Consider the following 15,257-nt stretch of genomic DNA (forward strand, 5'->3'; position numbering starts at 1 on the left):
TTGGCTGAAGCTCATCCTCTATTACATTCCTCAGGAAGGGAACTTGTTCACAATTTTCCCTGAGCTTTTACATGTTCAAAACTCCCTTTCTTTAGCTTTGGTAATTGAGGGAGAGCTTGGCTGTATATAAAATTCTTGGCTCATACTTTTTAAAGTTTTGGAAAATATTGTCCTTCACTTTCCCATTTCTTAGGTTCCTTTTTCAAGGTCCAGTGACATCTAATTCTCTTGCCCCTCTAAGTTATTTTACCTTTTTTGCCTGGAAGCTATGAGAAGTTTAAAAATTTCTCTAAAAGTCTAATAGTTGTGCTAAAATATAACTTAGAGTTGACCATCTGCATCTGTCTTCATAGACACCTACCAGTCCCTTTTCATTATGTTTTCTTTTTTGGGGGGAAACTTTTTATTAGATGATAGTTTTAAATATTAGTTCCACTCTAGAACGTTATTTTTCTTCTTCATGGGTTCTGGTTATAATGTACTGGATCTTCTTTTTGACTGTCTGCTATTTCAGTCATTTGTTCTCTGATCTTTTTTACCCTTTAAAACATTTTATATTCATTTCCTGGGTTGTTTTACTGCTTTACTTCAGTGTACCTTACTGCATTTTCATTCAGATCTATTTTTCTTTATGCACCTCTTTCCTCACTGTTTTGGTCTGGTAATGACTTATTGTCTTGTGAGCTTTTTAATGACTTTTATGGTTTCTTACTTGACATTGTATCCAAGCATTTTTAGTTTTTGTTTGTTTGTGTTTTTTGGGCACAGAGTTGGATAAACTAGCCAGCTATTACTGAAAACGGAAATCCCCACTTGTCACAAATGGGCCTCCATGGTTGCAACTGTTCTACTAAAAGGCCTAAAGAAGGATATATAGGGGGAGATGTCCTATCTCTTTGATTTTGAGATATAGAGTGTCTGTTTAATGACTTATTTATGACCATAAACGTCAAAAATTCTCCAGAAATTTCCTTTTCCTTATACTGCTTTTTTAGTCTCTGCTCAGCTTGAAGGCCTGAAGCCTTACGTTTTTTTCTGTCTGGAGGGTGTCATGAGAGAGAATTGTCAAATAAGTATAAAGTAGCAAACTATGAAGTGTATTTATTGGGCAGTGTTTGTTTATCTGGGAGGATAAAAGTACCAAATGTAGGAACTACATGTATATCTGGGTCTTCCTTGAGCTCAGTCCAGAATCACTTGGTTTGTCTAAAAGGATTCCTAGATTTTGGGCTAAGGTTAAACCTGGACTAATTACATGGAATAGACTGCTCTAGTTAAGGCATTTGTTACAAGCATTTGATGTATTTTGAAGATTAGTCTTTTCTAAACATTTTGTATTTGAAAAATCTTAAAAAAAAATTGTGACCTGTATTCAGGAATTAACTGTATTTGTTCTAAAACTCTTTTTTTCACTTCTAGGTGAATGAAGGAAATAACTAAAAATGACCAGTAGAAGACTCGAGGAGTCCATGGGGGCTGTTCAGATGGGGTTAGTCAGAATGCTGAAAGGATTCCAAAGCAAGGTTCTGCCACCCTTGAGTCCAAGGGTGGTTACAAAAGAAGAAGCAAATCCAATGGTAATGTACCGGAGACTTTCAAGTGTGAAAGACTTAATGCAGTCTCCTCAGGAGGGTGACAGCTGCTACTTGGCATTCTCAGAACTCAGGGAATTACTGATTGACAATATCAATGTAGGTAACATGGCAGCTTGCTGCGGGGCAGAGGCTCCTCTTAAAAGCCCAAGAAGTTTTTGAAATTACATGCCTCAAAGTAGAGACTTGAATTGCTTAAGCTAATCAGTTGAAGTAAGACTACGCAATGAAATTATGATGGTTTTCTAAATGTTAGGTCGAACCCTATGAGACTGCCATGTGTGTAGTTCAAAAACAATGAGGTATCAGAATTTCGTAGGGTTTGACCTCAACAGTATAATACCTATTGACTGGCAAGAGTTATTTCTGTTTGCATATTTGTAGAACAGAGAGTATCAAAATGATGACTATATGGTATCATGGAAAAATACACTTTTTCTCTGTCCTTCAAAATAAAATATACTTCTATTTTTAACAGGTTATAGTAATGTGATGAGAATGGAATTATAAACTACATGCTATAGAAAACATCAGTAACAATTTACAGGGTTCAAGATAGTATTCATCAAATTTTAAAAACCAGACTCAAGTTATGTTCCGAGGAAAAAAAATAAAACCTATCATCACTCTCTTTTGTGGTGGTCATCATTTCATATTTAAACTCCTGACTTTTTGCTTTTAAGACTTTATTATTTTTATTTAAACTGTGACACAGCTGATACCTCTTAACATTTCAGTATTCAAATCTGGGTTCCAATCAAAAAGAACCTAAAAAAAAAAAGAAGCAGCATTAGAAATATGCTTTCATTTATATGGATTCAATCACAGAAATTAATTTTGTAGGGATTTTGAAGAGCATTGATTTTAACCCAAGGTGAAACGAATCAGCTAAATTATATACCTCTGGCTGTTTTAAAAGTCTTGGTGCATACTTAAGCATTACGTTGCTGTGAATGATCATCATCCACTTGCATATAAAGCAAGCCCTGGAACATTCCAGAACAACAATAAGTAAATAATTGTGTCTGGTCCTGGGTAAATAAGTCTTGTTGGGTTATTTAAATGCCCTTATTTAAATGATAGGTTACCTTTTTTTTTCTCATAACATGAGAAAGTGTTAAAGCATTTGTGTTCCTGTTTTGGTGTGAGTAGGAGTGGCTGCTGGATCTGATCATGGGCTTAGGGCTCTTTTAAAACAAGGACTAAACGTGCCCCTGGGATTTCTAAAAAGTTCAAACTCATTCCTAAGCTGTGTAGTCACACTCCCTAGATTCATTTTTTCTTTCTTTCTTTTTCTTTCTTTCTTTCTTTCTTTCTTTCTTTCTTTCTTTCTTTCTTTCTTTCTTTCTTTCAAGACTTTATTTATTTATTTGATAGAGAGAGAGATCACAAGTAGGCAGAGAGGCAGGCAGAGAGAGGGGGGGAAGCAGGATCCCCGCCGAGCAGAGAGCCCAATGGGGGGCTCGATCCTAGAACCCTGGGATCATGACCCAAGCCGAAGGCAGGGGTTTTAACCCACTGAGCCACCCAGGTGCCCCAGATTCTTTCTATTTCACAAGATTCCTCTTTAGCCTGCTGTAGTGGGATAGCTAAATACCCAAACTTTGCTTGCTTGTTGTAACTTCAACTGAGAAGTAGAAGCATTTCATATTCCTCAGGTCTGAAGACTAGAAGTGATTTTTGGAAGTAGGGTTCTTTGCTCCGATGCTTCTTCTGAGCGTAAATGTTAAACTCTTTGGATATGTTCCAGTGCAATTTCTTGACTCCCCACCCCCCAGTTTCTTTTGTGTGATTTCTTCAAAATCGCATGTCATTTCAAATTAGTGTGCAAAGAGCTCAAAAGTGCACAGGTACTTTTCTTATATTATTTAGTTAATTTAAATATTTCATAAGGGAACTTAGTGGCATTCCACAATTATCCTGAAAGCTGCAAACACAAATTATTCATTACTGGCACTTATGAAAACACTTTTTTGGTATAACCATTTATGAATCTTCAGCTGTTTTTTATTTTTTTATTCTTTAATCTAGCTGACACCCTCGGAATTCCTGAAGGAAATGTCCCTTACCACAGAGCAGAGACTGGCTGATACACGTTTGATGTACCGACCACAGATCATCGAACTTTTAGATATGGGGGAAACGCATCAAAAGGTAGTTGCCTCCTGTCATACTTGCTTATGAGGCAGGCTCTGGAATAATGTGAACATTCTAGAACAATAGGAACTAAGTCATGGTTATTGTTTCTGGGCTAATTCCTTATTGAGTTTGTGTTATATATTCTTTTTCTACCTCTTTTGATCTTGATATTTGTTGATTTAATATGGATAGAATTATAATTAATAAGTACAAATAACTTTTGACTAGTCACGTTTCTTAGTTACTTCTGGATGCTATTGTTTATAAGTCAGAAGTAGTTCCAAGGATTATAGTGGCCAAATCCAATTAAGTCATCTTCTTAACACAGCAAGAAATCCCATCTTCCCTGAGCTGTCATCACTAGAAAGGAAGAAGGTGGAATTGTTTATTAAAGGCTGCATTTGTTATCTGTTCTGGCTCACTTCCAATAGCAAATGTATTCGTTTAGTCTCTAAAGAATAGTTATTTTAACCTGTTTTTATATTCTAATGTAAACCATGAATTCCAGGCTTTAGGAGTATATGGTTGTAAAATAAGGTCTTATTTCCTACTTTTAAATTAATTTCTTGAATTAGATGCTTTACTTTTTATGTACAAATTATGGTATGAACCTCCATTAGTCAAACTGATGGAAATCTGCCTCCTCTCAAAGGCTTCCCCGGGGTAATCCTGAGAGATTTTCAGAGATCTTTCCCCCATGATGAGTGAGTTCCTGAGGCTCTTCTGCACTTGCTGCAGCACCATTGCCTTCCCTGTGTAGGATCTGCACAAAATTTGCTCTTTCTCTGAGCCTTGCTAGCTTTAGTTATGGTTTCTTCTCTTCTTTGAGGCCAGTAGCATGGCTTCTCCCAATACTAACTTATCCTGATCAAGGGCTATTTTCTCCTTTCCCATTGCATAACTGAGACCAGCCTTATTTTCCTGCATATTTTCCTGTATGTACTGCTTGTGTGTGTGTTAACATATTTTGACCCCTGCTATGAAGGATGACATAATTAGTACACTTTACTTTATCTCATCATTTCTCCTCTTTCTTTCTCAACTCATTTGGTTATTTTTACTTTATTTTCTGGAGTTTTATTTGTTCTTAGTTGGGCGACAGTCATCTTTCACCAATCTCTTCAAGAAGAGCCTATGGATACTATACTTCCTTGGTTTTTTGTTTAACAATGTATGCCTATTGCCTTTATATAAAATTTCAGATTTGTTAGGTTTAAAATTCTTGGGTCACACATTTTCCCCATACAAGCTGTGCAGGCATTTTCCTCACTACCTTCTAGCTTTAATGGTAAGCAGAAATATGATGCATAATGGTATGCAGAAGTGTGATGAAGCCAGCTTGATTTATCCCACTAGAGATATGTCAGTCTTTTAGCTCTTATGGCCAAAGACTGTTTATTCTAATTTAGTATGCAGTAATTTTATTAAGACATGACTAAACTTTTCTTGAGATACTACCATGTATCTTTAGTTTACTTCTAGAAAGTTTTTGTTGAATGACCCAGTATTTGTTCTTGCCATTTTTCATTCTTCTTGAGGACTGTCAATTATGAATATGTTGGACCTTCTTTGTCTACCTTTCTACATATTGTATTCCCTTGCCAACCATTTTTAATTTTCTGTTCATTTCCATTTCATTGTAATTATTTCCATCAGGTTATCCTCTATGTTCTTTAATTTGAATCTTGTGTATATGTGTTTCTCTTATCATTCATCCTTGAGTTTGACCAGTTCAACACTTCTGGATTGCTCACAGCATTTGTCTCAGTTCCCTTTTTATTTACTTGTAGCTCAGTATCATATTCCTTTTATTTTCTTCCTACTTCACTGGTTGTTTTTATCTTCTTTTATTTTTTGAATCACTTTCCTGTTCCTGATCACTAAATGTTGGAAGTCCCCAGTACTTGGTCCTTGAACTTGTTTTTCTTTTGAACTCATTCTTCAGGTGACCCCATTCTAAGAGCAGGCTTTAAATTATACTTTTTTAAATGTTTACCTTCACAACTGTTTATCTTGCTGTGGCCCATCCTCTGAACTCTGGGTCAGTTATTCAGCCCAATGAATGATTGGCGGCTCAGACTTAAAATATTCAAGCTCTAATTTTTGTGTTTCCTTCCTTCCCTAAAGACACAATCTTATCTCTCTTGTCTCCTCCATCTAGTATATATTTTCTCAGGCCAGAAACCTACCTTGGGATTATCTCTGATGCCTCTTTTTTTCCTTCATCTTATATGAAATCCAATGACAAGTGCTATAAACTTCTGCTTTCACAAATATGGCTTTAGTCAAACTGCTTCTCACCAGCTGCACCAATACCCTTCCAGTTCAAACCACCATTCTCTAGACTACTGAAATAGTCTCCGTGTTTCCATTTCATTCCCCCATCATCAATTCTGCACAAAGAAGAAAGAATGATTTTTTTAAAATGTAAACTAGGACATGTTACTTCCATGTGTAAAGCCATCCAACAGCTTCCTCTTACCCTCAGAGTTATAGGGTCCTTCATTGTCTAATCCTATTTCCCTCATAGACCTCTTTTCTTCCACTCTTCCCTAGCTCATTCTCTCTAGCTATGCCCCCTCCCCTTTTGTTGCTCTTCAAACACTCAATGATAATCCACACCTCAGGGCCTTTGCACCTGCTAGTCATTCTAACTGTAATCTATTCTCTCAGATCTTTGCAGGATTTGCTTAGATCTCTGCTTGGATGTATTTTCCTCAGAGAGGCTCTCCCTTGATACCTATTGAAAAGAGCATACACCCTGCATTCACACTCTCTCCTTGTCGTTAGTTTTCTCTGTAGCCAAATCACTGCCTGACCTCATATTATACATTTCTTTATTTTTTATCCATTTCCCCAAGAATGTCAGCTTCATGAGGGCAAGGGCTTTGTTGGCTTTGCTCACTACTGTGTGCTTAACATTTGGAGAATATTGGAAACTCAATTAGTATTTATGAGTGAACACATGAATTTTTCATCACTTTGATTGCTTAAGTCCTCCCTGCCTCTTAATTATTTGCTTTGTGGTTTCATATTTTTTTTCCCATTATGTCTTTTGGGTTTATAGTCAAACAGTGTAGTCAATATTTTCATTGGTTCATGGCAACTTTCCTATTAACTGTTCTTCACTTGCCATTTTCTTTATTCCTTTGTTTTCCTTGAATATTTTTGCACTGATCTTGACTTATCAAGATATTACTATTATTGTTTCCACTCATTTTTGGAGGGAGGAAGGGCATTTTTCCCGGACTTGTGATCTGCAGGAAATTCTTGTTGAGGCATGTCCTAGTGGTGTCCCAGACCAGTAGGAATCCTTCATGATTCTCAGCACAGCATTTTATGAAAGAGGATTGTGTGCATGTGTTTATTTAGAAGGGGGCTGAGAGGAAGGAAGGAAGGATGAGCTGTGTTAACCTTTTCCCAGAGTTGTGACTTGTGGGGACCCTTAGGAATCAGAATCCTTCTCTCCTAGCCTGCCTCAGTGAAAAACTCCTTCCTATAAACATGTGAAATTATGTGTTGCCCATTAGGCCCTGCCTTCCTTACTGTTTCCTGGTGCCAAATGGCATACAGGTAATTTCTTATTGCCATTCCTAGTATTCCAAACAAGGAGTTGGTGGTTTTGCCTATCAGAGTATGCCACCTGCTTAAGAGGTCTGTATAGTGCAAGCCTTACCTGAGATCTGAAATTGTGGACATTCTCACTGTGTATATCTTAACCCTGGTTATTTGTGGCAGGAGGGGTGGGGAAGGGAGCTCAAGCTGCCAGTTAAAACCTATACGAAGTCCATCTTGGAGTCTGTCATTTATGCTGAAATCCATTGTTTCCTCTGCACTATAAGGCCTCTGTCATAGGTCCAGTGATCTGTTTCTGGACTTTTCTACACCATTGGTCAGTTTATTCAAATCCAAAACATGGTATTTAATCGCCATATATATATTTTTTTCATATAAATATGAATTGTATATCTATAATAAAAACAGTGGCAGAAGGGGGCAGAGGGACAGAAAGAATTATAAGCAGGCTCCATGTCCAGGGCAGAGCCTTTTGGGGGGCTTGATATCACAACCCTGAGATCATAACCTGAACCAAAATCAAGAGTTTGACACTTAAGCGAGCCACCCAGGTGGTGCCCAAAACTATATATATATATATATATATATATATATATATTTATTTATTTATTTTAAGATTTATATATATGTATTTTTTTCTTTATTTATATATGTATATATATATATCTTTCTTTTTTTCTTTATTTATATATGTATATATATATATTTTAAGATTTTATTTATTTATTTGACAGAGAGAGAGAGATCACAAGCAGGCAGGGAGACAGGCAGAGGGGGAGGGTGAAGCAGGCTCCCCGCTGAGCAGAGAGCCCAATGCTGGCCTGATCAGGACCCTGAGATCATAACCCGAGCTGAAGGCAGAGGCTTAACCCACTGAGCCACTCAGGTGCCCCCTTTTTAATCAATTTCTAATGTTAAAACAACTTTGAACTTCTGAGACAAACCCAATTTGGTCATGATATGTTATCCTTTTTATATATTGTGGGTTTCAGTTTACTAATGTTTTGTTCCTTAAAAGAAAAAAAAAAACCCTATTGTATATAACTAAGATTAACCTATAGTTTTCCTTTCTCCTGCTATGTTTCTTAGTTATAAGAAAGTTGTGCTACCATCAATTTGGGATATATTAATTTTGTTTCTTTCCTTTGGGAGAGTTTCTATGATATTCATGCTTTTTCTTTAAATGTTTGCTAGAATTTGCCTGTAAAGTTATTTGGGCTGGCGTTTTCTCTGTCAAAAGTTTTTACTTACAAATTCAATTTCGTAGTTCAAGAACTGCTCATATTTTCCATTTCTTCTTGTGCTAGTGTTGATAAATTGTATTTTCTTAGGATTTGTAACTTTAATCTAAATTTTCACATTTCTTGACATAATACCCAGTTATTATCTTTTCAGTTAGTTCAGTTTCTGTTGTAATGTCCTTATTTTCATTCTTTATATTGGCTCTTTGTGACTTCTGTCTTGTTTTCTTGATCATACTCACCAGATATTTTACCAATTTTATTAGTCTTTAAAGACTTGACTTTTGGCTCTGTTGCTTCTGTAGTTACTTTCCATTTTATGAATTTTTATTATTTTGGTTATATCATTTTTTTCATTTTGTTTGGATTTTTTTTTATGTTTGCTATTGCTTTTCTAAATTATTGAGATGGTTGCTTACATCTTCATTTTGCAGACTATACTAATGTCCCCCAGGGTGCAACTGTGTACTCACAGAGCAACATGGAATATTCTAAAATTTCAAGGAAACATGGCAATGCTCAAAACCTATTGGATTCTACCTAAGCTAATAGCTTGAGATAATTCGTACTTTTAACATTAGATTGTACTGTCTTGTTAAGCTCTTCAGTTCCTTCACACAGATATTTGTTGATAGAGTTTTTATTATTATTTTCATAGGGAATCATGACCTTACTCACCATTGCTGTAAATGGAAGTTTTGGGTTGGTGTTCTAATTAGCCTGTATTTTTTAAATGAGGACCAAATCTTCTACTTTCTTTTGTATTAAATAATTTGTTCACAATAACTTCAGTACTTATAACAATTATTGCCTATAGTAGTTACCCCTTTCTGAGTGTTTTGTATGTTTTTAGTATTAACATCCATATAAGGTGGATGTAGTATTTTCATATTTTCCGTTTCTTTTCATTTATTGCCCTGTCATTTCTGCCACTGTGGGACTGTATAATGAATTTACTCTTTCAATGCAGTCCTCAGGAGTTGACCTGGATCAGGCATTATTCCAGCCCTTTCCATCAGAAATTGTGTTTCAGAACTATACTCCCTGTGAAGTCTATGAAGTTCCACTCATTTTGAGGAATAATGACAAAGTGAGTATGTTTGCTGGATGTACCTTTCATGGATATATAAGGGATTAAATAAAGTGGGATCCTATAGGGTCTTAGATGAATTTTTTAATTTGAGAGACCTAGAAAAGTAGATTAAAAACATGCCCTTTGACTATAAGTTTAATGAAGACAAGATTATGTTGATTTACTCATGTGTGTTCCGGCCCAGATCAGTGTCCACCAAATGGTCAACTCCCAATATGTATAGTAACATTTTGTTGAGTAAATTACTAGCTAGGCAAATGTCGCAATTTTTAAAAAATGTTTATTTATTTATTTTAGAGAGAAAGAGAGTGAACAGTGGTGGTGGGGTTACGGGCAGGGAGTGAGAGAGCCTTAAGCATACTCTTCTCTAAGCATGGAGCCCAACTCGGGGCTGGATCTCATGACCTCAAGATCATGACAGGAGCTGAAACCTAGAGTTGGCTGCTTAACTAACTGAGACACCAAGGTGCCCCAAATGTCATGAAATTCTTATGTGTGACCAGTTTAGCTAAGGTTTTCATTCAAGACGGGGTAAAACATATATTTATGTTTTCTGCATTAGAGCCCCTGTAAACTCTACTCATATGAATTGCAGTTGTTGAGGTAAATTATTTATACTTTATAAATTGTACTTTTTAAAAAACTTCAAAACAAATGTATCTCCCTTTTTCCTTTTTCTTTCTCCAAACTTCAAAACAGATATATCTCCCATTCTCCTTTTTCATTCTCCTCCTTTCTACCTTAGATAGCCTTCAGATTTTTGTCTTCAGATCATTTTGGACAGCTGCTCGCACTGTCTATACCTTGGCCTTTTGTTGTGGCAACTGAGAGTTTCTTCTCCATCCATATGCCTTTTTCCCCGCTAGAGATAAATTATGGTTTACTTCAAGAAAAGGTATTAAGTGCCTGAAGAGTTCCTTGACATCTAACAATAATGGAAGAAAGAATAATGTGGGAAGTCAGCATGAAGCACAGTTAAATGTGAAAAGTAATCAGAAGGAGAGGAAGGCATCTGAGAGATACTGAACTTCAGATGTGAAGACAGGTAGGAATACCTCAGGAGTTCAAGAATGTGGAGACAAAAATTCTAGCTGTAAGAAAAAGAAGGAAAATAAATGAAGACTATGCAAGAAAACTTTTAGTTATATTTGGTACAATAGCTCATTAAAGGAATCACTGATGCCTTTCAGAGATCAATGGGGTGATGTGGTGACAGCAAAGTCAGACTCCGGAGAAAATGGTATATTTAGTTCTTGGCTACAGGAGTGTTAGCAAGAGAAGCTCAAGGGACAGAAGTTAAAAGGGTAGGCAGAGAGAAGAAAAAGAATCTGAGATGCTCAGAATTATGCCCCTAGACCTCAAGAACAGATGTATTCCATAGACATCAGGACTCTTCTCTTTTCATATAGGCTGCCAACCAGTTCCCTTTGTCAATTCCAGTTCTCTTTTTCCCTTTCTCCATGACTTTTTGACTCTTGCTCAAGTATTTTAAGGCTGTTAAAGACAGAGAGGAGCTAGCCCAAGGGATATTTTGATCACTCTTCCTTGGCCCTAAACAAGAAATGATTGCCAGTGGGTATAATATGAACAAGTAAAGGGTATAGGCCATTTCTAAGTTTTGTCTGCCAAGGGGCACTAAGTTCTCATGGATAACCCAGTACCTCTTGGTTCGATGCTGCTACAGTGTGACCTCATGAAAGGAAGGTCTTCATCCAGGGAAAGCCCAGCTACCAAAAGTAGCTTGATTTCTCTAGCCTAGGCAGGCTTATCCTTGGGTAACTCACCCAAGAACAAGCCTGCTTCTCTACTTTCTTAATTCATGGAATCATAAAGAACTCCTGGGATAAATAGGGGCACAGAAAAATGCTTTCTATCTTATTTGCCATTTATTTCCTTCCTCATTGGCACTGAATGCAAAAGATAGAGCCTGTTTGGTCATTATTTCTCTATCTCACATTACAAGGTGGGAGTAAGCTATGAACCCTCTACAAGGCTCAACTTGATTCTACTTAGGATATAATCATTAGCACCCAGACTCTAGAGGCAGACTAATTTGGTGGATTCCAGCCGAGCTGTCTCCCAGCTGCAGACCGTGGGTAAGTCGCTTCACTACTCTGGGCCACGGTGGTACTAATAATACCCATTTCAATCAGCTGTGTGGAATATTAAATGAGGTAATGAACGCAAAGTGTTCAGCTCAGTGTCTGTCACATAGGAAGCACTAAACCATTATTATTGTCATTACTATTACTATTACGTATTGTTGTTGGTATTTTCCTTTTTCATTTTTAATCTATGATTCTGCTTTTGCCAGAAGTATTCCCAGCAAGCTTCCACAGTGTCGTTCTGTCCATCATAAATGACATTGCACCTTCCCCTTACCAGCAAAGCCAGATGGACTCCCATCACATTCGCATGTCTCTTCCTTAACCCCCACTCTCTAGCCTTAGCATCTGTCTGAATTCTCTCTCTGCATTTCTTCTTTCTTTGCCCATCTAGGTTTCAGTTTTGAGAGGTTGTGTGGGTTCTTTTGCCCTCATTTTGCACCCGAGACTTCTCCGTCACCTTTAACTATATAGTTCACTGTCTTCTGCCCCCTTTGAGTCTTCAAAAAAAAAAAAAAAAAAAGAAAAATCATTTCCCTTTCCTTGTGTCCCTGGAATCTCCACCCCCATTCTCCTTGCATTTGTATGTCTTTTATTGCTTAGACTGTGTTAGATAAACAGAGATACGTACTCTGGGCAAGGCAAGCAGAGCAGAGGAGGACTTGAAGAGAAGGAGAAGCTATTTGAAGCCATTCTGACACTGGCCTGGGGACCCCGTGCTATTGCTCAGTTCTTGCTCACAGTGGTGTCTACTGAGGACTGTGCCCCAGATGGAAGGTGGACTGAGGCTGGGGCTTGCTGAAGGACACTGAGGACAAGTGTCCTGTTCCGCGTCTGTAGAACAGGGGTCATAAGGTAGCTCCGAGGATATTGAGTGGATTAAGCTGTGCCTTATGTGCAGGGGGTGGTCCACAGCAGGCATGAAGGAAGTGTGAATTCTTCTCCTGGAGCACTTCTCAAATGTTGGGAAATCCAGCTTACCTCTGCTGTGTGGGTGGGATTTTAGCTGATCAAGCAGTTCCTCTTCAAACATGGTCTTATTTATTTATTTAGATTTTAGTTTAGTTATTTACTTGACACAGAGAGAGCAAGGGCACAAGCAGGGGGAATGGCAGAGGGAGAAGGAGATGTGGGGGGCCATCCCAGGACCATATAGGTTCATGACTGGACCCAAAGGCAGATACTTAACCTACTGAGCCACCTAGGCACCTGTATCATTTAAATGATGCAATGAACAAAGGCTTGCAATACGAATAAAAATGAATAATAACTTCAGTAAAAATTAAAGCTCAAATGCACTGAGTGAGTCATCTCCTCTCACAGCTGAAACGGAAGTTAAACCTTGATCAAGGTCGTGCGTGGCTAATGAGAAGCCGATGGAGATTTCCTGGTGGACAGCAAAAGCCCGTGCTTCGGCTTCTGCTTTTTCACAGACACAGTGTCCACCATGGTGTGTTTCTCTTGCAGATTCCAAGGTTGGTGAAAGTTACTGGGGAAAGTTCACCTTACTTTAAAGTCATCAGCCCCAAAGATTCCGGCCACAAAGTAGCTCCCGGCGTGCCATCCATATTCCGAATCCTCTTCTCTCCAGAGGAGAACAAGGTAGGAAAGTGGTTGAATACGTGTCACTAGCGGTTTGTAATTCTGAACGTTCGCAGAGGTGGTGCTGGTGCTGGCGGTGTTGCTGTCAGTGGTGCTGGTAGTTGTGTCGCTGATAGTGTTGGTGGCAGTTGGTGGTGTTGAGGGGGTGGTGTTGGTGTCGATGGTATTAGTGGTGGGGGTGGTTAGAGGAGGGGGGCAGCGCACCCCTGGGAATGAGGGAAGGACAGTCAAAGAGACCCAAGGGCTTCCATGAGCTGTAAGTAGCCAGGGTATAAAGAGGGGTCATCTTTCTGGGTGCTCCCCCACCCCCCTCACCTACCTCAGCATATTTATATTTGACTCTGAGCCAGAGGGTCACCAGAAAGGAAAAGGTGTGCTCTAGATGCAGGCAGTTGAGGCAAAAGATAGAGATATGGCTTCTTGGAAATTTGGGATCTTAGTTAGTTGCGTCCCTCCTCCCTGGGTTCTAACAAGTTTAGAAGAGACCGAAGATCCAAATATTGATCATGGTAGGATTCTTATTAATGGCAAAGAATGTGGCCAGTACCTGAGGCCCAGAAAGAGCCTTCTCTTGCTCCCCAGTGTTGGCAGATAACTGGGCTCTGAGGGGCTGACGTCCGGAGAGCTCCACCGAAGCCCAAGCAGACCAGCTAGAGCCAAGAGCAGAGACCTGCCTGGTCCGCTCAGCCCTGTCCACACCTCGAAAGGCCAGAAAGAGCCTAAGGTCAAAAACAGGCCATTTCCCCTCCACACCAGTCCAGCTCTGTTCCCAAGCCAGTCCATTCTGAAGCCCTCTCAGTTGTAGAAATTCCAGTTCCTCCTGGAAGGAAGGACCAGCTAAGGGGGACTGAGGACTCCCCAGCCCTTTTCCAGGATTTCAAAACGGTGGGTTAAGTTTTCTTCTCTGTGGGCCAAAGTGGGGACTTGTGGGGAGGAGGAAAGGGCTTTTACCGGCATAATTGAAGGAGTGAGGACAAAAACAAGGCTCAAACAAGCAGAATAAAATGTCAGGTTATATATAATGTTAATGGTGTGTGCTCGTCTGTATTGTGCCCTTAGGGTTAGAACAGCAAAAGCATGTTAGAAACAGAAAGAACCAGCTTTGAATCCCTGCTTCTTCATCACTAATACGTATCAGCCGCTTTAATGCCATTACCAGTATTACTGCCACTATTGCTACTATTCCTGCTTCCTGGAGAGCAGGGATAGAGAATATCATGTGGTCGGCCAAGTGTGTATCCCTCTAGTGAGTGGGTAGAAATTCTCTTACAAGAGAATGCTGCTGTTATAATTCTGCCACTTTGTAGCGTTACTGTCTATTTCTTGGGTTGTATTCACGGACCTATAATTTTGCCTGGGGCCCTAGGGAAATAAATGGAAAGATAAATAGTTCCAGAAGTAGTGAGGTTTTTGATGTGCTATTGTTGTTCTCTGCTATCACAGTCCTTGTTTTTTTCTTGAGGATCTAGATCTGAATACCATCTGTGAAGAGATTGGTATCTGGATTTAGTTTGGGTGTCAAATTCCTCCACTGTCATTTGGGTAGGAAACCTTTGTGCAGCTTGAAATAGAAAGCTTGCTGGATTCGAGGAGCTGGAGTTCCTTCTTTTCTGTTCTGGAAAAAATATGTCTTCTGTTGGATAAGTATTGTTCTACCTGTAGGGAGTCTGGCTGAGAAATGAACATACGGGAGTTTCTGAGGAGGTGGAATTTTCTATATGTGTGACAAGTGTGTGGGTTTTATGGACGAATTCATTTGTCAAAATTGTATGTTTAATATTTATGCTTTCTAATATATCTAAATTCTACCTTAAAAACTATAAAATAGAATAATTGCAATGGAAGTGGGGAGTAGATGGAGATCTAGATGAAGCCAGGATGGCAGAATGTGAATATTTGTTGAAGCTGG

General features: G+C 38.7%; 1 protein-coding gene across 1 annotated transcript in view; it reads left to right on the forward strand.

Moving 5' to 3' along the window:
- Positions 1 to 1,442: 1,442 nt before the first annotated feature.
- Positions 1,443 to 15,257, forward strand: part of LOC111152905 (HYDIN, axonemal central pair apparatus protein) — a 298,524-nt gene continuing 284,709 nt past the window's right edge. The window contains 4 exon segments of the mRNA XM_022511638.1: positions 1,443 to 1,577; positions 3,624 to 3,746; positions 9,519 to 9,638; positions 13,214 to 13,348. Of these exon segments, the coding sequence (XP_022367346.1) occupies positions 1,443 to 1,577; positions 3,624 to 3,746; positions 9,519 to 9,638; positions 13,214 to 13,348 (513 nt within the window).

Source organism: Enhydra lutris, unplaced genomic scaffold (genome assembly GCF_002288905.1).
Source record: "Enhydra lutris kenyoni isolate GAN:26980312 unplaced genomic scaffold, ASM228890v2 scaffoldscaffold30, whole genome shotgun sequence".
Lineage (NCBI taxonomy): Eukaryota > Metazoa > Chordata > Mammalia > Carnivora > Mustelidae > Enhydra > Enhydra lutris.